Source organism: Tachyglossus aculeatus, chromosome 9, assembly GCF_015852505.1.
Source record: "Tachyglossus aculeatus isolate mTacAcu1 chromosome 9, mTacAcu1.pri, whole genome shotgun sequence".
Classification (NCBI taxonomy): Eukaryota; Metazoa; Chordata; class Mammalia; order Monotremata; family Tachyglossidae; genus Tachyglossus; species Tachyglossus aculeatus.
In genome coordinates, this window is record NC_052074.1 from 10432838 (window position 1) to 10458355 (window position 25518).

The 25518-nt window shown below is 42.6% G+C and overlaps 1 protein-coding gene across 6 annotated transcripts in view; it reads right to left on the bottom strand.

Annotated features, from left to right (window-relative positions):
• The window catches only part of LOC119932442 (WD repeat containing planar cell polarity effector), a 158807-nt gene that overhangs the window by 113352 nt on the left and 19937 nt on the right, over nt 1-25518 (bottom strand). For 4 of the 6 annotated variants that reach the window (XM_038751630.1, XM_038751629.1, XM_038751628.1 and 1 more), the window contains exons 6-8: nt 23311-23425; nt 20821-20954; nt 13489-13680 (exon numbers count right to left, since the gene is read on the bottom strand). In XM_038751630.1, the coding sequence (XP_038607558.1) occupies nt 13489-13680; nt 20821-20954; nt 23311-23425 (441 nt within the window). The remainder of the gene's footprint in view (nt 1-13488; nt 13681-20820; nt 20955-23310; nt 23426-25518) is intronic. The other 2 variants (XM_038751632.1, XM_038751631.1) reach the window with 2 other exon arrangements.

A 25518-nucleotide genomic window follows, 5' to 3' on the forward strand; every position in this document is an offset into this window, starting at 1 on the left:
GTGGAATCTAGAGATGCTGTGAATTTAGAAATATCATTAATGTCGATTTGGTTGAAGAAATATATCAAGGATAAAGGAATATGAAACGTAAGTATCCGTATGGATCTTCCTAACTAGAAAGAAGGCCTAATGGGTGGGTCTCATGAATCAAAATCATTGAAAATGTCCACAACTGAGCTCTGGCATAAAATAAACAGTGCAAATCGAGCGTTTTGGTACACAGGACATCTAGAATTTCTGCAGTTTGTTTTTCCGACAGTACACTGGTGTTCCTAGGTCAGTGGAGTTCTAGGAAGTGAATTAGTTAGGGCCCCCCTGGTTTTTAATAATTTGGAGTAAGAAAGTTTGTAACATAGGGGATATGGAATATAGAGTTTGGAATAAAATATAGGGCTCCAGGTGGTGGCTCAATTTGCCCTCTTCTAAAGGTGCCATTCTCCTTTGGTGTACTGCCCTGAATTTGTTCCTAACAGGCTTTATTCCAGTTTTTTCTGCCTTAAAAAGCATTCCTTTTCACCTAAACAGAGTAGCAAATATGTTTTGAAGTAACATACAATAAAATTCATGTATTCACCTATAAAGCCTGCAAGTTTTATTTTGTTTCAGCTTCTTCTGAACAGCACCTGCTAATCAGATGAGGGAGAAGTATAATTTGCTACTAAAGGAATGATTAAACTGAAATCTTACTGAAGAGATTTAGTCTGGTCTTTGTTATTGAAGTTCCTAGGTAATAAAATGTACTTAGAACTATATTTTATTCTTCCCAATATTTAAATTGAGGTAAAATCCAGACAATGTTTACATAGATATGGCAGGATCATCATAGCAAACTTTTAAGTCTAAAAGTAATTGCAGCCTTTTTTGCATAATGGTTATTGAAAAGATGAAGCTCACATAGTGAACCAGAGAAAAGAGTTTTAAACAGCAGATTCTAAGCATAAAATTGGCTTACCAAGCAGATAAAGAAGAAAACAAAGGAAACCTACAAATAAGCTCTCTGAGACTGAATTGCCTGTCTTCCAGGACAGGAAAAATGTTTGATTTATTTTATGGATGTTAGAAAACTGCTAGTTTAATTTCACACCACAAGACTCCAAACAACAACAAACACTTTAATTAGAAAAACTGAATGGGGAAGTGTAATATGCACTCTAGGAGAAAATGTTCTTTTACACCACAGATATACTGTGGATAAATAAAAATGCATCTGGTATTGACTCATTTTAAACAACTTGATATCTCAACCACACATTTACTGTTTGCTACTTTCATTTGCAGTTCCACTGACAGTTACTGCCACTTACACTTTGTCCTTTTTTTAAAAAACACATCACTACTGTATACTTCTATATCATTCATTCAGTGTATCAGATAAGGTGACACCTAAAATGTTAAAGTTTACACTATGTAGATATTTCCTTTATTCAGATATACAAAGCTTATGATGCTTTTAAAATATGAAGACAATTTCAGGATCTCATTCATAGACGGTCAACGTTATGGTTAACGTTGAAAGGTTAACGTTTCAAAAATGGTAGAAATGATAACAAACAAGCACGAGCTGTTAATTCCAAACTCTCTCTGAGGGAAAGGAAATATTATAATGTGCTCACACAGGCAACTTTATTTTTTCCATGGGAATCAAAGTTCATTTCAGTGATTCACAGAAGACTGCCGTGAATATCAAAGTGTGGCAGAAAAACTAGAGTATCTGAAAAATTGGAGTGATAACTCTTGATTAAGGTGCCATCAATTCAACGACAAGGATTTTTATTGAAGAAACATTGAATTCAAAGGATGCATTTTAATGAGCTTAATTCTCCCCTATGGGCCTGGAAGGGCATAACAATGAGCCCTCCAGGGCAGCAGCAGAAGAAAAGCCTCCCTTCACCCACCTCCCAGTTGGTCTGAATGCAGCCAAACTCCCTCTGAGCTACAGCAGTGCTCCCTCCTCCCTAAACAAACCTAGCCTCTTTTGCAGATAAAATAGGTGCAGTAAAAGCGCTAATAAGCACAGAGTGGTTTGTAAGCAACTTCCCTGTAAGCAGTATGAAGGAAAACACTGCTACTCCCCCCAACACTCAGATACACACACACACACACACACACACACACACGTTTCCGCAGTTGCTTCTTTAAGGAGTAGCTGTGTGCTTGCTGCTGGAGCATAATGTCCTTCTCTTTGTTCCCTCCTCTGATCAGCGATCTTATTACCATCTGGGACAATCACCGGCTTGCATATACTCTCAGCTCAAACTGTACTTTCCTATTTTAACTGTTCTTTCATTCTTCCGGCAGGCCTCACTACTACAAGTTATTTAGTATGATGGCTCTAGGCTGTAAGCTCCTTGTGGGCAGGGAATGGGTCTACCAACTCTGTTGTAGACCTTTTAGACTGTGAGCCCAATGTTGGGTAGGGACTGTCTCTATATGTTGCCAATTTGTACTTCCCAAGCGCTTAGTACAGTGCTCTGCACACAGTAAGCGCTCAATAAATACGATTGATGATGATGATGTTGTACTGTACTCTCCCAAGCACTTAGCAGAGTGGCGCAGCACACAGTATGTACTCAAATGTCATGGATTGACTGGTGGCTAGACATGAGCAGTAGCATAAATCAAGTTAATACATGCTTTATATCAACCCCCAATTCCATTCCTTTCCACCGGCCCACAATTTTATACAGAAACTGAGGTCGGCTTTGTTCCCCAACCACTGCGGGAATCCCTGGTCTTCTTGCAGTATTACTTTCCTTCCTCACCCCCTCAGGTCCCCTCCAGCATATTCTCCTGCCCTGCTACCTGATGAGGCCCAGGGGTGCAAACAGGTTGTTTCTAGGCTGATTATGGTGGATGATAACCACAGGAAGTAGCTGAAAAGTCCTGGATAACCACTCTTCAGGCAAACACTGTCCCCAGTATCCCTCTCCATGCCTACATCACTTTAGGTGTTGATATACATAAGAAAGAAGAACCAGCGTGGCTAAGTGGAAAGAGCCCGGGAGTCAGAGTCGTGGGCTCTAATCCCGGCTCCGCCACTTATCAGATGGGTGACTTTGGGCAAGTCACTTAACTTCTCTGTGCCTTAATTACCTAATCTGTAAAAATAATCTATAATTTGGTATGATGTGGAATTAGAATGGGCCAAGAGAGAAAAACAAGGGATAGCTACGAAGTAGTTGACAGTAAGTTTCCACTGTATCTCGAAGACCTTGGGGTGGGTCCCAGGTGAGGTGGGGCCCAAACCCTCAATCCATCCACTCCTTAGTCTCTGTGCTGAAAGGACTAGTCATAGCTCATTTTAGGTTCAGAGTCTGGGACTACAGACAAGGAGGGATGGTTTATTCATTCATTCAGTCATATTTACTGAGTGCTTACTGTGTGCAGAGCACTGTACTAAGTGCTTGGGAAGTACAAATTGGCCACATATAGAGACGGTCCCTACTCAACAGCGGGCTCACAGTCTAGAAGGGGGAGACAGACAACAAAACAAAACATATTAACAAAATAAAATAAATAGAATAGTAAATATGTACAAGTAAAATAGAGTAATAACTCTATACAAACATATATACAGGTGCTGTAGGGAGGGGAAGGAGGTAGGGTGGGGGGGATGGGGAAGAGGAAGGAGGGGGCTCAATCTGGGAAGGCCTCCTGGAGGAGGTGAGCTCAGTAGGGCTTTGAAGGGAGGAAGAGAGCTAGCTTGGCGGATGTGCGGAGGGAGGGCATTCCATGCCAGGGGGAGGACGTGGGCTGGGGGTCGACGGCGGGACAGGTGACAATGAGGCACAGTGAGGAGGTTAGCGGCAGAGGAGCGGAGGGTGCGGGCTGGGCTGGAGAAGGAAAGAAGGGAGGTGAGGTAGGAGGGGACGAGGTGATGGACAGCCTTGAAGCCGAGAGTGAGGAGTTTTTGCCTGATGCGTAGGTTGATTGGTAGTCACTGGAGATTTTTGAGGAGGGAAGTAACATGCCCAGAGCGTTTCTGCACAAAGATGATCCGGGCAGCAGCGTGAAGTATAGATTGAAGTGGGGTGAGACAGGAGGATGGGAGATCAGAGAGGAGGCTGATGCAGTAATCCAGTCGGGATAGGATGAGAAATTTGAACCAGCAGGGTAGCGGTTTGGATGGAGAGGAAAGGGCGGATTTTGGCGATGTTGCGGAGGTGAGACCGGCAGGTTTTGGTGACGGACTGGATGTGATGGGTGAACGAGAGAGCGAAGTCGAGGATGACACCAAGGTTGCAGGCTTGTGAGATGGGAAGGATGGTAGTGCCATCTACAGTGACGGGAAAGTCAGGGAGAGGGCAGGGTTTGGGAGGGAAGATAAGGAGTTCAGTCTTGGACATATTGAGTTTTAGATGGCGGGCAGACATCCAGATGGAGATGTCCTGAAGGCAGGAGGAGACAGGAGCCTGAAGGGAGGGAGAGAGAGCAGGGGCAGAGATGTAGATTTGGGTGTCATCAGCATAGAGATGATAGTTGAAGCCATGGGAGCGAATGAGTTCACCAAGGGAGTGAGTGTAGATCGAGAACAGAAGGGCACCAAGAACTGACTCTTGAGGAACCCCTACAGTAAGGGGATGGGAGGGGGAGGAGGAGCCCACAAAACAGACTGAGAATGAACGGCTGGAGAGATAAGAGGAGAACCAGGAGAGGACAGAGTCTGTGAAGCCAAGGTTGGATAGCGTGTTGAGGAGAAGGGGTAGGTCCACAGCATCGAAGGCAGCTGAGATGTCGAGGAGGATTAGGATAGAGTAGGAGCCATTGGATTTGGCAAGCAGGAGGTCATTGGTGACCTTTGAGAGGGCAGTTTTGGTGGAATATAGGGGACAGAAGCCAGATTGGAAGAGGTCGAGGACAGAGTTGGCATTGAGGAATTCGAGGCAGCAGCTGTAGACGACTGATTCAAGGAGTTTGGAAAGGAATGGTAGGAGCGAGATAGGGTGATAACTAGAAGGGGAGGTGGGGTCAAGAGAGGGTTTTTTTAGGATGGGGGAGACGTGGGCATGTTTAAAGGCAGAGGGGAAGGAACCAGTGGAGAGTGAGCGGTTGAAGATGGAAGTTAAGGAGGAGAGGAGGGACGGAGCGGGAGATTTCATAAGATGAGAGGGAATGGGGTCAGAAGCACAGGTGGCCAGAGTAGCACTTGAGAGGAGGGAGGAGATCTCTTCTGAGGATACTGCTGGGAAGGATGGGAGAGTAGCGGAGAGGGTTGAGAGCCGGGGGGTTGGAGAAGGGGGATGGTTGAGTCCTGTTATTTGATTCCGGGGTTCAAAGGGGCCCAACCCAAGATTAGGGATCTGGAGCACACCTCCAGGAAACTCGTGCTAATAATGAATCCAAATTACTGATGGAGGAATGATGAGATAGTATGAATAAAACCTTTTTAAGATTTTTATCCATCTTTGGATAATTCCTTACCTCAACAATATGAACATACACACAATTTTTTAAAGAACTCTATCATCTTTTTGGAGGGACTACAATTCAAGATTTTAAAAAAATCACACTATTTCAACATAAATTAACAAGAAATCAAGGGTACAATACACTACGATTTGTAAATATCATCTCGTTTGAGGTCCAGAGTGTTCCAAATATTTTTAGGGGTTTCAAGGTATAAAAATCCCATTCCTCCATCTACATCCATGATCAAATTCTCTAACTTGGGAACCTGCCATTCTGAAATCTAAGAGGCCAAACAAGCAGTCCTGTTTAACAACATGTTTGAGGAAGGACGAAATCCTCATCAATAAGAATATGTAAAGAGAATCTATTTCATTAAGAGCACTCTATAAAGAACTTGGGGAACATCATAACAACGACAATAATAATAATAATGACTGTAATCATTATGGTATTTGTTAAGTGCTTACTATGTGCCAAGCACCATAATAAGCCCTGGAGTAGACACAAGGTAATCAGGGTGGACACCATCGCTGTTCCACATGAGGCTCAGTCTAAGAAAAATACAGAAGTATAAGACCTGATCCCTGTCCCCAAGTGTTTAGAGTCTAGTGGGGAAGTATCACTGAGTTAAACTGAAACACTAGCTGTAAATGATAAACACAAGAATAAATCAATTACAAAGAAAAGAATGGATAAATGAGTAAGAATCATCGTCATCATCATCATCAATCGTATTTATTGAGCGCTTACTGTGTGGAGAGCACTGTACTAAGCGCTTGGGAAGTACAAATTGGCAACATATAGAGACAGCCCCTATCCAACAGTGGGCTCACAGACTAAAAGGGAATAATAATGGCATTTACTAAGCGCTTACTATGTGCAAAGCACTGTTCTAAGCGCTGGGGAGGTTACGAAGTGATCAGGTTGTCTCACGGGGGGCTCACAGTCTTAATCCCCATTTCACAGATGAGGTAACTGAGGCCCAGAGAAGTTAAGTGACTTGCCGAAAGTCACACAGCTGACAATTGGCAGAGCTGGGACTCGAACCCATGACCTCTGACTCCAAAGCCCGGGCTCTTCCCACTGAGGTGGCTGAGGGAATGGCACCTTTCGAAGGACTTCAAGGAAGGGACTTGGTTTAGCAAAGCTGAGGTAAAGAGGACATCCCAGGTGGCGTGATAAACCACAGGGTCACAGGCCTGGCAGGACAACCCCTGTGCCCCTCTCCCCCTCCCACCCATGGAATTGTTTGGAACATTCCCTTAGCCAACAGGAGAACTTAGGCTCTCTCCATCTTCAAAGTTTCTGAAATCACATTTCCTCCAGGATGCCCTGATCAATTTCCCCGCTCTGGATTTATCCCCACAATTGTTACCCCAGAACTTTGTGGCAATTGGACACTTGGGTAATCTCAGCCACCTGCTGCAATCAGTCAGGGGTATTTGAGCATTCACTGTATGCAGAGCACTGAAGTGAGTAGGAGAGTACAACTGAATTGGTAAACAGGATTGCATGCTTCAGAGTACCTTATTAATTGAGCACTTAGCTAGATAGCCACTTTTCTCCTTCCTATGTATAAATTATTTCAGAGTCTGTCTCTGCCCCTAGTACCGTATGGTGCTTGAGGACAGGGATTGTGTCTCCTGACTCAACTGCATTTTCCCAAGCCCTGAAAGAAAACATGCAAGTAATAATAATAATAATAATAATGGCATTTATTAAGCGCTTACTATGTGCAAAGCACTGTTCTAGGCACTGGGGAGGTTACAAGGTAATCAGGTTGTCCCACGGGGGGCTCACAGTCTTAATCCCCATTTTCCAGATGAGGGAACTGAGGCCCAGAGAAGTGAAGCGACTTGCCCAAAGTCACACAGCTGGCAAGTGGCGGAGTCAGGATTTGAACCCATGACCTCTGACTCCAAAGCCCGGGCTCTTTCCACTGAGCCACGCTGCTTCTCTATGATTTTGAACTGGTTGCAGGATCCAGCAAGCACTCTAGATAACCAAATCTCTTTAGAAAACTGAGGCAGTGGATTAACTGGCCACCCTTACAACCACCGAAGATCTTCGTTGGCAACATGGAATTAATCGTCATCACAGACTTCTATTACCTAATCAGTCCACTGTCCAATGTTGCTAGAAAATCATCATCATCATCATCAATCGTATTTATTGAGCGCTTACTATGTGCAGAGCACTGTACTAAGCGCTTGGGAAGTACAAATTGGCAACATATAGAGACAGTCCCTACCCAACAGTGGGCTCACAGTCTAAAAGGGGAAGACAGAGAACAAAACCAAACGTACTAACAAAATAAAATAAATAGAATAGATATGTACAAATAAAATCCTATCAATAAGGTCGACACTTTGGGGCCTGTCATACCAAACCGAATGCCTATTGTGTGGTGTAATTCTGTCCCACCCTTTTCTTCAATGGGAGTCCTGAGCTACCACAAACACATCAAATTGCTCCATCAACGGTCTTGTCTTCTCTTATATTGTCTAGTCGTTTCTGATCCACAGTGACTCCATGGACACATCTCTCCCAGAACGCCCCTCCTCTGTCTGCAATCGTTCTGGTGGTGCATCCATAGAGTTTTCTTGGTAAAAAGATGAAAGTGGTTTACCACTGCCTCCTTCTGAACAGTAAACTTGGGTCTCAGCCCTCAATTCTTTCCCATTCTGCTGCTGCCCAGCACAGGTGAGTTTTGACTTTTAGCAGATTGCCTTCCACTGGCTAGCCACTACCCAAGCTAGGAATGGAATGAATGGTTATGCCTCTGATTGACTTTCCCTCCCAAAGCCATGACTGGTAGAGTACTGGAAACTCTCCAGGTGCAATCCTGAGATGGCGGGGAGCCTATCAGCGCTTAGAACAGTGCTTTGTACTGTTCTCAATCTACATTCACTCCCTTGGTGACCTCATTCACTCCCACGGCTTCAACTATCATCTCTACGCTGATGACACCCAGATCTACATCTCTGCCCCTGCTCTCTCCCCCTCCCTCCAGGCTCGCATCTCCTCCTGCCTTCAGGACATCTCCATCTGGATGTCCGCCCGCCACCTAAAGCTCAACATGTCGAAGACTGAGCTCCTTGTCTTCCCTCCCAAACCTTGTCCTCTCCCTGAATTTCCCATCTCTGTTGACGGCACTACCATCCTTCCCGTCTCACAAGCCCGCAACCTTGGTGTCATCCTCGACTCCGCTCTCTCATTCACCCCTCACATCCAAGCCGTCACCAAAACCTGCCGGTCTCAGCTCCGCAACATTGCCAAGATCCGCCCTTTCCTCTCCATCCAAACTGCCACCCTGCTCATTCAAGCTCTCATCCTATCCTGTCTGGACTACTGCACCAGCCTTCTCTCTGATCTCCCATCCTCGTGTCTCTCTCCACTTCAATCCATACTTCATGCTGCTGCCCGGATTATCTTTGTCCAGAAACGCTCTGGACATATTACTCCCCTCCTCAAAACCCTCCAATGGCTACCGATCAATCTGCGCATCAAGCAGAAACTCCTCACCCTGGGCTTCAAGGCTGTCCATCACCTCGCCCCCTCCTACCTCACCTCCCTTCTCTCCTTCTACTGCCCAGCCCGCACCCTCCGCTCCTCCACCACTAATCTCCTCACCGTACCTCGCTCTCGCCTGTCCCGCCATCGACCCCCGGCCCACGTCATCCCCCGGGCCTGGAATGCCCCCAATCCCTCTGCCCATCCGCCAAGCTAGCTCTCTTCCTCCCTTCAAGGCCCTGCTGAGAGCTCACCTCCTCCAGGAGGCCTTCCCAGACTGAGCCCCTTCTTTCCTCTCCCCCTCGTCCCCCTCTCCATCCCCCAGTCTTACCTCCTTCCCTTCCCCACAGCACCTGTATATATGTATATATGGTTGTACATATTTATTACTCTATTTATTTATTTATTTATTTTACTTGTACATTTCTATCCTACTTATTTTATTTTGTTGGTATGTTTGGTTCTGTTCTCTGTCTCCCCCTTTTAGACTGTGAGCCCACTGTTGGGTAGGGACTGTCTCTATGTGATGCCAATTTGTACTTCCCAAGCGCTTAGTACAGTGCTCTGCACATAGTAAGCGCTCAATAAATACGATTGATTGATTGATTGATTGTACATAGTAAGCGCTTAATAAATGCCATTATTATTATTATTATTATTATCTACCCGCCCGGTCCACCTGTGGTCCCCCAAAAGGAGCAGCGTGGCTGTCGATGCCTGTCTACTTGTTTCGTTGTCTGTCTCCCCACATCTCGACTGTGAACCCACAGTCGGGTACGGATTGTCTCTATTTGATACCAAACTGTACTTTCCAAGTGCTTAGTACAGTCCTCTGCACACAGTAAGCGCTCAATAAATACGAATAAATGAATGAATTACTTGTAGGTAATACTCAACATAAAGTGGCAAGCCAGAATCACTAACTCGGTAGGCAGTCTATCAGCACTGAAATTACGCTCACTTCCACACAACTCTGCTGGGTAGAGGCAATAAGGTGCGTGGATGATAAAGTACCCCAAAAGCTGCTATTTGGTGAGCTGGGCAGGGAGAATGGGAAAAAAAGTTTGGGAAGTGGGAAGGGGAACAGTGGAAACATTTTCAGGGCTCAGTAAATGCACTGTTAGGCAATACACCATCCCACTGATAGTTGGTAAGCAACTACAACAGACATAACAGCATGGCATGCTGAAATCAAGAAAGGAATGACGCTTTGAGCAGAAGCTCTGAAAGGTTGATAAAGCAATAAGGCCAATACAAATAACACCAGGAGCTGGAAACAACCAACATGGCAGTACAAGAAAGGCAGGCTGTGAATGGACAGACTGCAAGCTCCTTAAGGACAGTTTGAATGTAAGATCCCAAGTGCTGATTACACTGCTCTGCACACAATAGATGCCTCAATAAATACCACTGATTGATTGATGCACACCATGAAACAGACTGCAAGTTCCCCCAATGATCTTTTGAGTCATACTCATCACCCATCAGTAAATTTCCCTACTAGTAGTGTCATCATGAAGGGAAACTAAATACGTCAGTATACAAGTATGTATAAATGACTGTCGGCACCAGCAGTTTCTTAACACATGAACCATTAATCAAACGCCTCAGGACTTCAAAGATGTCACTTTCATCACCATATTCAAGATCTTAGCCAGAGTCCTTCTGGCAGACTAAAGAATATCATGTTTTCCCTGAATTGCAACATGGCTTCAGTCCAAAATGCAGAAGAGTCATCATGATCCTTATAGTATGACAATTACAGAAGAGTAAAGAAAGCAATACCCACTGCTAAACTTTATTCAAAGATCGTAAATCATCTGACACAGTCGATCCAGGTTCTGGCACATATATCAAACTGATGTTGAAGTATATTGAGATCTGAGTTGAAGTTGAAAGTGTGATGTCTGAGCCTTCTCCCATCACCACAGCCACACTAAGAAGAGCCCGGCGATGAACTAATTGCTAAATACTGCTATGCTGGAAGATGTAACAAGAGACCTAGAGTATAGGAAGATAGTTCTAACCCACTGGGAAATTATTTCCATTTAATAGGCTAGGAACATCATTAAAAATTTTTGAAACAGTCATCAGGAAGTTACTGTATGCTGTAGCCTGAAGGAATGTACACAAGGCAGGGGCTCATGAATCACTTTCACAGAGTCAGTCAGTGGTATTTACTAAGCGCACACTGTGTGCAGAGCACTTGGGAGAGTACACGTGGGAGAGAGTTGGTAGACACGTTCCCTGCCCACAAGGCATTTTCTGTCTAGAGTCAATGCAGGACAGAGACTGACAATACGTATTAGGAAAAGTTATGTACAAGACTGAAGGAAAAAAATCTATAAGCAGGCAAAAAGTTTTACCTGCCACGCAGAATTTAATGCTGTTTCCAAATCCTATCTTGCCAATACAGTATTAAACACTAGCTTAATGTAGTACATTCAGTTCACTAGTATTGAAGTAATGCTTAAGACAACATAGCTCTGGTGAATGGAAATTCACAATGAATGGCACTAGGGTACCCAAGGAGCTTCTACATGATGAACTGAAATGGAACATTTACATGCCCGCCCGAAGGGAAAAATGAATGTTTTAACACCCTACTGAAGCAATGACTCACACAATATGGTACAGCAGCAACTGTTACAGACAAAACAGTATATGTACATATACAGTACATATACAGAGCGATTATTTCTTAATATCTATCTATCTAGATGGTTGGAGACAGGGATTTCAGAATAGTATGTGTGAAAACCAGTCTTCCATCCCAAATTGAAACCATAAATAATTGGCGAACTTACTTATGATGCAGTATGTTCATAATTTAAAAGCCTTATGCTATTAGAAACAGCCTCTAAAAGCCTACTTTTAATACTCAGTATAGGAATAAAAAATACCACAGTTGACCTAGCAGCAACCTTTAAATATCTTTTAGTCTTACTCAAACTAAAAAAAAAAAAATGGGGGGGGTGGTGGTAAAAATTCATACCTTTAAAAGACTACCATTTTTTACAGTATAAAAAGTTTCCTCTGACATCGAGTTATAATTAAGGATTTCATTAAGTGCTTACTATGTGCCAAGTAGTCTACTAAGTGCTGGGGTAGATACAAATTGTCCTAGGGTATTTTTCTGGGCACCTGCTAAAAAGACACATTGTTGTCTATGAAATATTTCCATCAGTTTTACGCACTGAGAATAATCTTCAAGAACAATGGATGAGTCCCCTTCTAGACTGTGAGCCCGTTGTTGGGTTGGGACCGTCTCTATATGTTGCCAACTTATACTTCCCAAGTGCTCTGCACACAGTAAGCGCTCAATAAATACGATTGAATGAATGAGTCTCATATCTGATGTCCAAAATTTCAGCTCTGAGACCCTGGACACGGAACGGGTTATATATAGTGCTAGGGATATGGGCAGTGCCACTCATATTCTCACTGCGATGGGGAGAGAAGTGAGTGAGTACGTGGGCAGGGGTGTACTACACTGCAAAACACATCCAAAGGTTTTTTACGTGCCGGATCCTTTTACCAATTAATCCGCACAGTTAGTGCCAGTGGTGTGCCACAGCACCACCGCTCAGCAAACAGCAGCCTCCGTGGTCGTTTTCACTCACATTAGGCAACTTATTTCAGAATTCCTGATGGACCTGACCGTGTAATGGATACCCTTTGTGGCTCTTTGGTCAGTCAGAAATCTTCACTACTGATAGCACTGCCCCTCCAGTCGTCCACCTATCGGCAGGGCTGGAACTAATGATGGCATTTATTAAGCGCTTACTACGTACAAAGCACTGTTCTAAGCGCTGGGGGGGGGGGGGATACACGGTGATCACGTTGTCCCATGTGGGGCTCACAGTCTTAATTTCCATTTTACAGTTGAGAGAACTGAGGCTCAGAGAAGTGAAGTGACTTGCCCAAGGTAACACAGCAGACATGTGGGGGAGCCTGAATTCGAACCCATGACCTCTGACTCCAAAGCCCGGGCTCTTTCCACTGAGCCACACTGCTTCTCTTCCAAGGAACTAGTACCTAGGTCTCTTGATTCCCAGAGCTATGGTTTTCAACTGGTTCAACAGCAGGATTCAATCAGTCAATCATATTTTTTTGAGCGCTGTGTGCAAAGCACTGTACTAAGTGCTTTGGAGAGCACCACATAACATGGTTGGTAGACAGGCATTAATATAACTAAATTAAAGATATGTATCTAAGTGCTGTGGCACTAGTACTATCTAGACTGTGAGCTTGTTGTGGGCTGGAAATGTGTCTACATTATAGTGTACTCTCCCAAGCGCTTAGTACAGTGCTTTGCACACAGTAAGTGCTCAATAAAAATGATTGGATGAATGAATGAGCTGAGGGAAGGTTGAATAAAGGGTACAAATCCAAGTGTGAGGGCGACACAGAAGGGAGTCGGAGAAGAGGAAATGAGGGCTTATTTGGGGAAGGCCTCTTGGAGACGTGCTTTCAATAGGGGTTGTATTCCTCAGAGTATGATTTAATTACAAACATTCCCCTCTCAAAATCCCAATACGTAAGAAAACAAAATCAGGACTTTACCTCCAGTCTTCCATTAGCACATCCTAGGAGCAACAGGTTAGCTCTGTCCTTCTCAGTGGAAACAGGAGACCACGGCCAGGCATCGTCACTAGCTGTTGGCCACCAGCAAATCACCATATCCTGAACGGAATTGATAGCCAGGTGACGTTCTACCCTTCTACTTACTGGTCCAGGTATTTCAAGGTAGGAAATCTAGTAACAAAAACAGGCAAGAAGCATTTCTTTTTAAAGTTGCAAAGTATGAAAAATAAACCATTTTCTGCATCAATCATTTATTGAGCACTTACTGTGTGCAGAGCCACTGTACTAAATTCTTGGGAGAGTACACTATAACAGAGTTGGTACACACACATGCCAATAACCTTCTTACCACATATAGAAAGACACGTGCTCAAATTCCCCCTTTTTTATCGAGGAGATGAAAGATTTAGAAAGGAGGGAAGGGAGTTCAGAAGGAATTTGCTGCAATGACCCCAATCAATACCAAAATGTACCGTCATGGTTGCTTGACAGCACCAACCCACACACAGGCTTTAGAACCAGCCACATTAAATGACAGGCTCAAGGGCTGTTGATGAAGAAGCCCACTCTACTGTTTCAGTCAGGGCATCTAATGATAAAGATGACTCACAAACATTTTGAAAACAGAAATCAACCATTTAGGCAAGACTATCTGATGTGTATTTACATTTCTGGAAACGGAAGAAAAGCTACAGTCTCACAAAGTCGAGAACTGTACCTCCTTCTAGGGAAAGACGTGGGGAATTTATTATTCTAACTACGTTATTTGGGCACATGGTTATTTCAAAACATGAGCAGTGCCCCATCTGGGTGACACATGCCAAGGAAATATAGATTGCACCACATTTCTGCTTAAGGAATTAATGGAAGGTTGATAGCTAGGAAGCAAAAAAAACGATCTTGCCATTGCTGGTCAGCAATAATCGAACCACTTTCTGAGGATTAAGCGCATGGCTAAGCCTACTGGACCAGACACTAGCAAAGGGCAGGGGGTCCTCTTATCAGAGAAATGCTTCTGGAGCCAGTCTCACTACATGACAGATTGCTTTCATATTCCTGTCTGCAAGGCAACAAAGGATGGCAGTAATGCGATAATGCCAGAGTGCAATGGGTGTTAAGAACCCGTTGCATTTATGTATTGTATTTAGTAAATAATCAGGCTCATCCAAATTGTGATCTCACCACTCAACCAAGGCCATTAAAATCAAGGTTAATGCTTTAATAATCCTTTGCTGTTTTTTAGATGGTCAAAAAGACCCCTTTTCTATTTGCATGGCCATAATATTATTGACCTCTTCATCCCCCCTGAATACACATCAAAAGGAACCAAAATCAAAGTAATTACCAATGTTGTTCTCTCATGGTAAACATTTAACTCCTTGTACTGTTTGTTCACTGTTCAGTAAATTGAAATGGATTAAAAAGCCAAAGAAGGGAAAACTTGTAAAAGGTCAGTTGTTTCAATATCGTTACCCTGCAATTTTCACTGACAAAAATTCTATCCATTTAAAAACACAAGTGTGGAAAATTTGTAAAATTTTCAACAGAATTCTAATATCTTAGCCTTTTTTTTTACAAATGTCAGAGACAAGAATAGCATATTTAAATATACTTTCATCTTTCAAATCAGCTGCATGCTGATGGGCACACAATATCACTATTTTAAAGAAAACCACAATAAATTTTATGAATCCTTGGAAAAATTTATTAACCTAATTTTTAATCAACTCTACCTTGCTTGATCAATTCACCACATAGTTTTCTGTTCAGTAAGGGGCAAAGACACTAGCTGCTGGCATCTTGACTCTTGCCATAATCCTGTTCACTATGAATGTCTAAAATATAAGATCCCTTACTAGCCCTACCCACAGCACCACTATCTTAATTTAAAACCCAAGAGGATATATAGAACAAAGTGTTACAGATTCTGCTTAATCCTCTTATTACTTTACAAATATGCAAAAAAACCTTGCCCAAATATCTACAGTACTAAGACCTAACTAGAAATAGGAGTTTTTAAAAGAAATGGTGACTTTTTCAGTTCTAGTAATGATTCAGAATATTTATGTTCTCTCCCCTTAACTCAACACAGCATAATGGGTGGGGGGGAGGCTACAACAACAACAGAAAACTATGGTTCTCCTCCTGTTGCTTTTCCAACCTAACCTTGAGCATCAAACATAAGGTCTATATTAAACTACTGGCCCATAAAGGAATGTAATTTTTTCGGATTTTGAAAATGACATCACTGATGGCGAAGTTTCCTTCAAGATGAGTGTGCCCAAAAGAGGATGATGTGAGACTGACAGTTCTGATCACAGCATGGGGAGAGGAGCAAGGCCGACCGAGGAAGGCCAGTACCAAATCAATCAATCGTATTTATTGAGCGCTTCCTGTGTGCAGAGCACTGTACTAAGCGCTTAGTACAATGGGTGGGATCTGACCAATGAACCCTGCAGCTCCTAGTGAGACCTGAGCAGTAGCAGATTCTGGCTTCTGGAGGCAGTACCTGGGGACTCTGCAGAGGCTAAGGGATGGGGGCATCAGACTCGTGTCTATCAACTCGGTTATACGGTACTCTCCCAAGTGCTTAGTACAGTGCTCCGTACACAGTGAGTGCTCAGTAGATACCTCTGAATGAAGGAGTCTCTGCTCTGTTCTCTACCCGTTCTCCTTCCCCTCCTGATCTGGAGAAGCCAGAAGGCCTCTCTCTTTGCTTCAATGGGATGGAAGAAACAGCAGCATTAAAGGACTCCATATGCTTGACGTCAAGAGAGCTGTGACTTCAGTGGACATTCTGAGTACTGGGATGTAGACTGTGAGCCCACTGTTGGGTAGGGACTGTCTCTATATGTTGCCAACTTGTACTTCCCAAGCGCTTAGTACAGTGCTCTGCACACAGTAAGCGCTCAATAAATACGATTGATTGATGTAATGAAATACCTTATGGATGTCAGGAGTCGGAGGTTGTCCTGGACTCGAAATGGACAAAAGTGGTCACTGAAGTCACAAATCTTAGAGGAAAGGGGCTCCAGAGAGACCTCTTTCAAAAGGGTCCAGAATCCTTTGCAGTTTTGAGTGTATGGCTACCTTGTGACCTTGGACAAGTCCCTTAACTTCTCTGTGCCTCAGTTTCCTCATTTATAGAATGAGGACTAAATACATGTTCACCCACCTACTTAGATGGTGTGCCACATGTGGGCCAGAGACTGGGTCTAACCTGATGATCTTATATCTACAGTGCTTGGCACATAGTAAATGGTTAACCAATACTATTATTATTATTATTATATATCCTCCTTGCTTATGGTCACAACTGAAACATGCCCAGTACATGTTTGGCTATCCAATTGTTGGATATCCTTGAATGTCCTATCTCCTTACATGTCCTACCTACCGAAACAGTGTTGAGGAGGACATATCTTTGGTGCTTGTAGATTAATTTCATTCAATGACCTCCTTGTTTGTAATCCTGATCAACCACTTGATGTTTAATACACTCTGGAATGGCTCAAGCATTTGTGGTAAGTGCAGATCTCACAACATACGGACAACACGACTAGTTTTGTCTGCAGCCCGATGCCATGTTACAGGCACACTCTTGACAGTATACCAAAATAATGCTTGCCTTTTTCATTTGATATTTCTGCTTCGTTGCCTATTTTTGCAACACCAGACACTGTACTACCATAATCATGTACTACCATGACCACTTATCTCAATTCTCAGTGAGATATACCTACCTCTACCAAGAAAGGGACAATAAGATGAATAGCTGTAATTTAGATATAGAAATTGGTCTTACTTTGGTGGATATAAAGTTTATTATTTAAACAACAGCTAAATATGTTAAAGTACTTGAAAAAGTTTGTGCTATTTCATACTGGTCTGCTTTAATGCTACAATATTTCTGTAAGATTTCTTAAATAGCTGCCCTAACACACATACATATTCTACTTGAAATATTTTTGTCTTGTTTTGATTAACCAAAATATAATTCACAGTGATTTCCACTTAGAGAAAGCAAAGCTGATATTATACAATAGTAGTAATTGTGGTATTTGTTAAGCACTTACTATGTGTCAAGCACTCTGTTAAGTGTTGGGGTAGATACTAAATAATCATGTTGGATCAGAGTCCCTTGTTCCACATGAGGCTCACAGCTAAGTAGCAGGGAGAACAGGTAATGAATCCCCATTTTACGGATGAGGAAACCAAGGGACAGAGAGGTTAAGTGATTTGCCCAAGGTCACAAAGCAGGCACGTGACTGAGCAAGGATTAGAACCCAAATCCTCCGATTTGCAGGCCTGTGCTCTCATAATGAAGTTTTCAAAAGCACAACTGAGCCGATATAGAGAAAAATATTGTGCTAATTATGGTTCTCCAGTACAGTGTAAAGTTTCTGTGGAGTAATTTCCTCCTTTAAGAGAAAAATCTCTCTGTAGTTTGGCTCTAAAAAGGGCCCATTACAAAATCAGAATTAAGGGCTTTCCCGCCACCCAAAGCTTGATGGAAGAATTTGAGCAATAGATCTAAAGAGTAAATAGCAATTTACTAATGAATAATGAGTTTAATCAATCAATCAATCAATCAATCGTATTTATTGAGCGCTTACTATGTGCAGAGCACTGTACTAAGCGCTTGGGAAGTACAAATTGGCATCACATAGAGACAGTCCCTACCCAACAGTGGGCTCACAGTCTAAAAGGGGGAGACAGACAACAGAACCAAACATACCAATAAAATAAAATAAGTAGGATAGAAATGTACAAGTAAAATAAATAAATAACTAAATAAATAAATAAATAAATAGAGTAATAAATATGTACAACCATATATACATATATACAGGTGCTGTGGGGAAGGGAAGGAGGTAAGACGGGGGGATGGAGAGGGGGACGAGGGGGAGAGGAAAGAAGGGGCTCAGTCTGGGAAGGCCTCCTGGAGGAGGTGAGCTCTCAGCAGGGCCTTGAAGGGAGGAAGAGAGCTAGCTTGGCGGATGGGCAGAGGGAGGGCATTCCAGGCCCGGGGGATGACGTGGGCCGGGGGTCGATGGCGGGACAGGCGAGAGCGAGGTACAGTGAGGAGATTAGTGGTGGAGGAGCGGAGGGTGCGGGCTGGGCAGTAGAAGGAGAGAAGGGAGGTGAGGTAGGAGGGGGCGAGGTGATGGACAGCCTTGAAGCCCAGGGTGAGGAGTTTCTGCCTGATGCGCAGATTGATCGGTAGCCATTGGAGGTTTTTAAGGAGGGGAGTAATATGTCCAGAGCGTTTCTGGACAAAGATAATCCGGGCAGCAGCATGAAGTATGGATTGAAGTGGAGAGAGACACGAGGATGGGAGATCAGAGAGAAGGCTAGTGCAGTAGTCCAGACGGGATAGGATGAGAGCTTGAATGAGCAGGGTAGCAGTTTGGATGGAGAGGAAAGGGCGGATCTTGGCAATGTTGCGGAGCTGAGACCGGCAGGTTTTGGTGACGGCTTGGATGTGAGGGGTGAATGAGAGAGCAGAGTCGAGGATGACACCAAGGTTGCGGGCTTGTGAGACGGGAAGGATGGTAGTGCCGTCAACAGAGATGGGAAAGTCAGGGAGAGGACAAGGTTTGGGAGGGAAGACAAGGAGCTCAGTCTTCGACATGTTGAGCTTTAGGTGGCGGGCGGACATCCAGATGGAGATGTCCTGAAGGCAGGAGGAGATGCGAGCCTGGAGGGAGGGGGAGAGAGCAGGGGCAGAGATGTAGATCTGGGTGTCATCAGCGTAGAGATGATAGTTGAAGCCGTGGGAGCGAATGAGGTCACCAAGGGAGTGAGTGTAGATTGAGAACAGAAGGGGACCAAGCACTGAACCTTGGGGAACCCCCACCGTAAGAGGATGGGAGGGGGAGGAGGAGCCTGCAAAAGAGACTGAGAAAGAACGACCGGAGAGATAAGAGGAGAACCAGGAGAGGACGGAGTCTGTGAAGCCAAGGTCAGATAACGTGTGGAGGAGAAGGGGGTGGTCCACAGTGTCAAAGGCAGCTGAGAGGTCGAGGAGGATTAGGACAGAGTATGAGCCGTTGGATTTGGCAAGCAGGAGGTCATTGGTGACCTTTGAGAGGGCAGTTTCCGTGGAATGAAGGGGACGGAAGCCAGACTGGAGGGGGTCGAGGAGAGAGTTGTTGTTGAGGAAAATAGCATTTATTAAGTGCTTACTATGTGCAAAGCACTGTTCTAAGCGCTGGGGAGGTTACAAGGTGATCAGGTTGTCCCACATGGGGCTCACAGTTCTCAATCCCCATTTTACAGATGAGGGAACTGAGGCCCAGAGAAGTGAAGTGACTTGCCCAAAGTCACACAGTGGACAATTGGCGGAGCTGGGATTTGAACCCATGACCTCTGACTCCAAAGCCCGTGCTCTTTCCACTGAGCCACGCTGTTTAAGGACATGAAGTTGGATTCCAAACTCTTCTCGTTACCACCAGATAATATAAAGATGGCACAGGTGGGCATCTTTTTTTAAGTATACTATGTAATATCAGCTCAGTTCCTGGTGAACAGTGAACTGTCGCAAATCCAGGTTACAGAGGCTGGATCAATCTCGCAAACACAAGCCTCTGCTGAAAGGAGGCCTTGAACTGAAACAGCCTAGAAAATGTATTAGATAATCACCCTAGCAGAGAGTATTCCTTGCAAGCAAGTTAAAATGTAATACAGCACAACTTAAATACATTTTTTTAACTGTTTTGCAGATGTGAAGACCCTGATACAAGGAAATGAGTTACCTGGAGCTAGTGAAAGGAAAGCTACAAGCAGACAAAATTTTCCTTTTTATATTTTCCCATTATATTTGGGGTAGCTTGGCCTTTGGGAGTGACTTTTCCCTTCTTTCTTTTACCTATGAATTGGAGACAACATAGCATTCTGGCCTTTTTATGTGCTCTGCACATAGTAAGCGCTCAATAAATACGATTGATTGATTTTAAGATGATGGCCTTTTTAAGATGGCAGCCTTAAGGATGTATCTGTTTACTACAACTAAACAGAGGCCAAAATCTTTGAATAAAAAAGAGTTATTCTCACTTTTATAATTGAACATCCAGTTCAATTCCACTAAATGTGTTAATGTTAGACATTTTGGCAACAGGAGAAAAAAAATTCAAATTTCTAGTAACTCAGAGGAACCCACTATTAATGTCCCATTTTTTGTAAAGCTGAAAAGAGTAATCAATATAGAAGATAAAAATTATCAAAACTAATAATAGTATCACCTTACTTAACACTCTACCAAATGTTAGTGGTTGATAAAATTATTTTTAGGCATGTTTACTTCTATACCTTACAATCCAAGGTTGATAGTTTTTCCATTCCTTTGTTTAAATCAGGAGAACCTGCCTTCTTGGTAAACTGAATAAAGCAGAGTTTGTTTTGCTCCAGAAAGGCCAAGATGATGAAATTGTCTGTAAGGATAGCTAAAAAATAAGGCTTATCACTATCAAGACATCAAAATAAGGAATTTTACAACTTTACTCCTGAAACTTTAAAAAAAATATTTTTCAGCACCAGGTCTTACTTATTATACTGCAGTCTTTTACTAATTATCATCATCATCAATCGTATTTATTGAGCGCTTACTATGTGCAGAGCACTGTACTAAGCGCTTGGGAAGTACAAATTGGCAACATATAGAGACAGTCCCTACCCAACAGTGGGCTCACAGTCTAAAAGACTATTACTAATTGTAATAGAGTAAAAGACAGAAATGCATCCCCCGGCTAAACACTCCTAAAATTAAGTAAAACTCAATGGGTACAAATTATAACAATTATAATTATACTTACCAATATACTTTTTTTAAGCATGCCCAAGAATGTTGGTACTGGAATAGAGGAACTGTCCTGACATCGGAATTACTGCCTTCTTACAATTAGACTTCTCAATGGCATTTAGGTGATTCTTTGAGCATTCTTAACGCGTGCCTATTCTGGGGAAAGGAGGAAATACTTCCCCTTCCTTCCCATTTAAACCAACATAGAAATTCTTACGAAGTTTCTTTCAGAGAAGAGAAAAGTAGGTATATCTTTAGAATTTGGAAACCATCATCAGCATAGACTGTGCAACAGGCCTCCTCCTCTCTGGTTTGAAATGAGCCTTCTGTGTCTCTTCCCCTTTCAAAAAAGGGGAGCCAGTTCTTCTCATCTCATGCCCTTAGAAGGCAGTTTGGGAAACGGAACAGGAATAACCAAACTAGAGTACAGCTGTTTGAATAATTGGAAACGCGCTACTCTTACAGGTAACCTTGAGGTCAGTGGAAGGTCTCACCTTCCTTGGAGAAGGGGTCTTGCACCTAGCCTAACCTTACCTTGTTCTTTGCTCTGCGACAACCACAGAGGAACTAAAATTAGCCCTGTAGAGATGGGATGAGAGCTTCTACCCAGAGGCAGGGATGCTCAATTCCAGGGTGAGCAGGAGGGAGAGCACTAGGGCTCTAGCTGTTACAAGACCCACACCAACATCAGTGACGGGGATTCAGTTAGTCATCTGGAGAGCATCGAGCTTCTCTGACCAGCCTGAGCTGTCCCCTTGGATTTTGGATTTTGGAACCTATCCTTCGATCTGATGACCTGCCACGGAAATATACTCCCCCTTTTAGACTGTGAGCCCACTGTTCGGTAGGGTCTGTTTCTATATGTTGCCAATTTGTACTTCCCAAGCGCTTAGTACAGTGCTCTGCACATAGTAAGCGCTCAATAAATACGATTGATGATTGATGATGATGACAAGATGGTGTCAGCTGGGGTGATGTGATTTACATCAGCACTGGATGAATCCTATTTTAAAACTAACAGAGGCCTTTCGAAATTAACATTGGAATTTCTTAAATACTCTTTTCAAACAGGTGGCCCTGATGAAAATTTTCAGCTTGTTTATGATCACCTTCAAGGATGCACATCAGAGTATAGCACTCTTCTAAAAATCTAGGGTAATAAATGTTTTAATTATATGAGTTAAAGTGGATAGACTTTGTCATATGCCAGATATTCAAACATCTTCAAGCTGTGACGGTGATTTAATTACATACTAAAACTGCACACTGATAATAATAATGATGGCATTTAATAAGCGCTTACTATGTGCAAAGCACTGTTCTAAGCGCTGGATATTAATTTGAGAATCACACATAGGTCTCAGTCCAACTGAAATACTTGAGTACTGTATCTTTCGACAAAACAAAATACAGAAATGAAAATAAACCCCCATATTCAGTGATGTTTGTGTTATGAAATTATAAAAACAAAATAGGAAAGACTCATTTGCCTTTTAAGTTTTCTAAAATGTGCTTTTTGATATTGACCACTGTTCCAAAAGCTCACAGATATAACTTGTTCTGGCAATGTGAAAAAGAAAATATAAACTTATTTTGAAGTTTAAAAGGTAACTACCAGTAATTTGTACATTTTTCCTATGAAATTACAGCATAGCACCTGACGACCTACACCTAATTCTCAGTTCTGCATCTTGCCCTGTTCAGGAAGTAGCGTATATATAGTTACATATTTATAAATCAATGATAGTTTTGTTTATGTTTTTAAAAAGTGAAAAATCTTCAGAAGATGTGCTCAATATTTGCCAAGACTAAAAACTTTGATGTAAAATATTAGCCTAAAACTTGTTCATTGGTCCCCAGGGTTGTAACTATGGCATTACAAGCAATTACTTGTGGTGTTTGCAAGTCCCCAGTGGCAATAATTAGTCTACCTGTTGACACACTATTTCTCCTGCTCCATTGTTAATGTAGGCAATTGATTTGCACATGGGTGTAATTACCATCACTGATGGTGTCGGAGATGAGCTTCCCCACCAGGGTCCTGTCAATCACCACTTTCTCCAGCTGTGGCCCAGAAAGGCTTAAGGACACCAGCACACCTGAACCAAAGAGAAGCTAAATCCAAATGATCAGAAAACAAAGGCATTAAACATCAATATACTGGGATCCAGAATCTTTCAAGATACAGTTTTTATATACAAACAAGGGCAAAATTGCAAGGAGCGTGATGTGCCTAAAAGGGGTAATTCTCTGTATATTTTTGTGGAAGATAATGCAGTAAATTGGAAGTACATGGCTACTGTTACTATAATTATGATATAAATCTCAAGTTATACTATAGTTAAAATGATTCTGGGTTTATTAGAAATCCAATTTACGAATCTAAATGCCTACAAAATTTTAGTTTTGATCCCAACAAAATACAGAAACAATCATTTTCCATGTACACTCTATCCTGTCAAAAAAAAATTCAGGTTTTCCCCACTCATTTTGGCTAGAATCTGATGGCATAATTAGGGAGCTTTCTTCCAGCAATGCAACAAGCCTATCTGCAGGCAAAATGTGGTGGTGTTGGAAGAAAATATGTATGCAGTGTCAGGACGTGAGCCCGTTGTTGGGTAGGGACCATCTCTATATGTTGCCGACTTGTACTTCCCAGGCGCTTAATACAGTGCTCTGCACACAGTAAGCGCTCAATAAATATGATTGAATGAATGAATACTGCAGTGCACATCTTCTTTAATGTGGGATTCCGCATGAAATCAACCCCCGTGGTGTACGATAACTAGGCATATCGCAGAAAATTAACATTCTTTTTAAACTTCCTTAAAAACAATATCGGTTAACAATGGGTTGCTAAAATGTAAATTATATTTTATTATTTGGTTTGAATATCCAACAAATTAAAATTAAATGAGGAGGTGAAAGAAGAAACAATGAAAGTATCATAGGACCAGAGTTAGCACATCTTATCAGGAAGTAGCTTATATTTAATAGATTTTTCCTTCAGTTATTTTGAAGCTGAAATTCAACAGTAAAAACAATCACATTTTTTCCTCCAAAATCTTAAAAATACTTATGTTGTTAGAGATATAGCAGAGAAAACAACTCCTCCCATGAATATGACTTAGGTTCATTGTAAAGGCATATTATGGAAGGACTAACAATAGCAAACATGTCATATCACCAGAGTTCATCTTGGTGTGTGCCTGGTGAGAAAGATCTTTTTAGCCAGATTACATCCATAAGCAAACTGTAAGTCCAGTAGCATTATACTTGTATATGAAGGATATATTGGTATAATGATATTGAGGTTACATAATAGTCAACAGCTTCTAAATTCATTGAAGACATACTACTTACTACCTATGATACTACATATATACATACATACTACCTATGATAGCTTAAGAATGAATAACTGCTAAGGCTCAGGAGAGCAACCTTTTCAAACGTTGTCACGGATTTCAACAAAGCCCAAGTTAGTTTGGATACTCTCACTGACTTTGCTTTCTACACTCCCTCCCTTCTCCCCTATCCCCCCTAGGCTTTCTGTTGAGAAACAATGGGGAAGGAGAGGGGGAAAGAGGCCGAGGGAGTTTGTGGTCCCAGAAATACTGAGGTGAAAAACACAGGGGCAGGAAGCAGCTTCCAGAGTCTGTTTCATCTCTGGCACTAATTGCCCTGATACAACTCCCTTCACCTCATCTCCTCCAAAACTTCCCATCTCCTCTTGAATTTAAAACCATTTCCTCCTATTACGAACCTTGCCCAATCTCTTCTCAGTTATTGAGGTTAGGCTCCATATCCTGCCTGATGACCGAAAATATCATCAAAAAGCACATTTTGAATGACGAGCTGACCAACGAGTGAATGAAATTACTCGTTGCCCCTTAGGACACTTCACCATCCTCGTGCCCAGACTGTGTGTCTATTTTGTAACCGCAGCTACATCCCTAATCAAAAATCAACAGAGATGACCTCTTTGAGTACTTAAGCTTACCATTTAACCTTCTAAAAAGACCAGCCAAATGCATACCCCAGCCTTCTTGTAGATGAGGCTATGAAACAGTGCAACTGGAGGAAAATGTTCCACCGACAAGGCAATTTAAATCAAAACTGATGAATCATGCGATAGGTGATCCAAGAGGGTAGAAAACGAAGAGTTGGAAAACTAAACGCCAAACCCACAGCACAACGAAGATTTT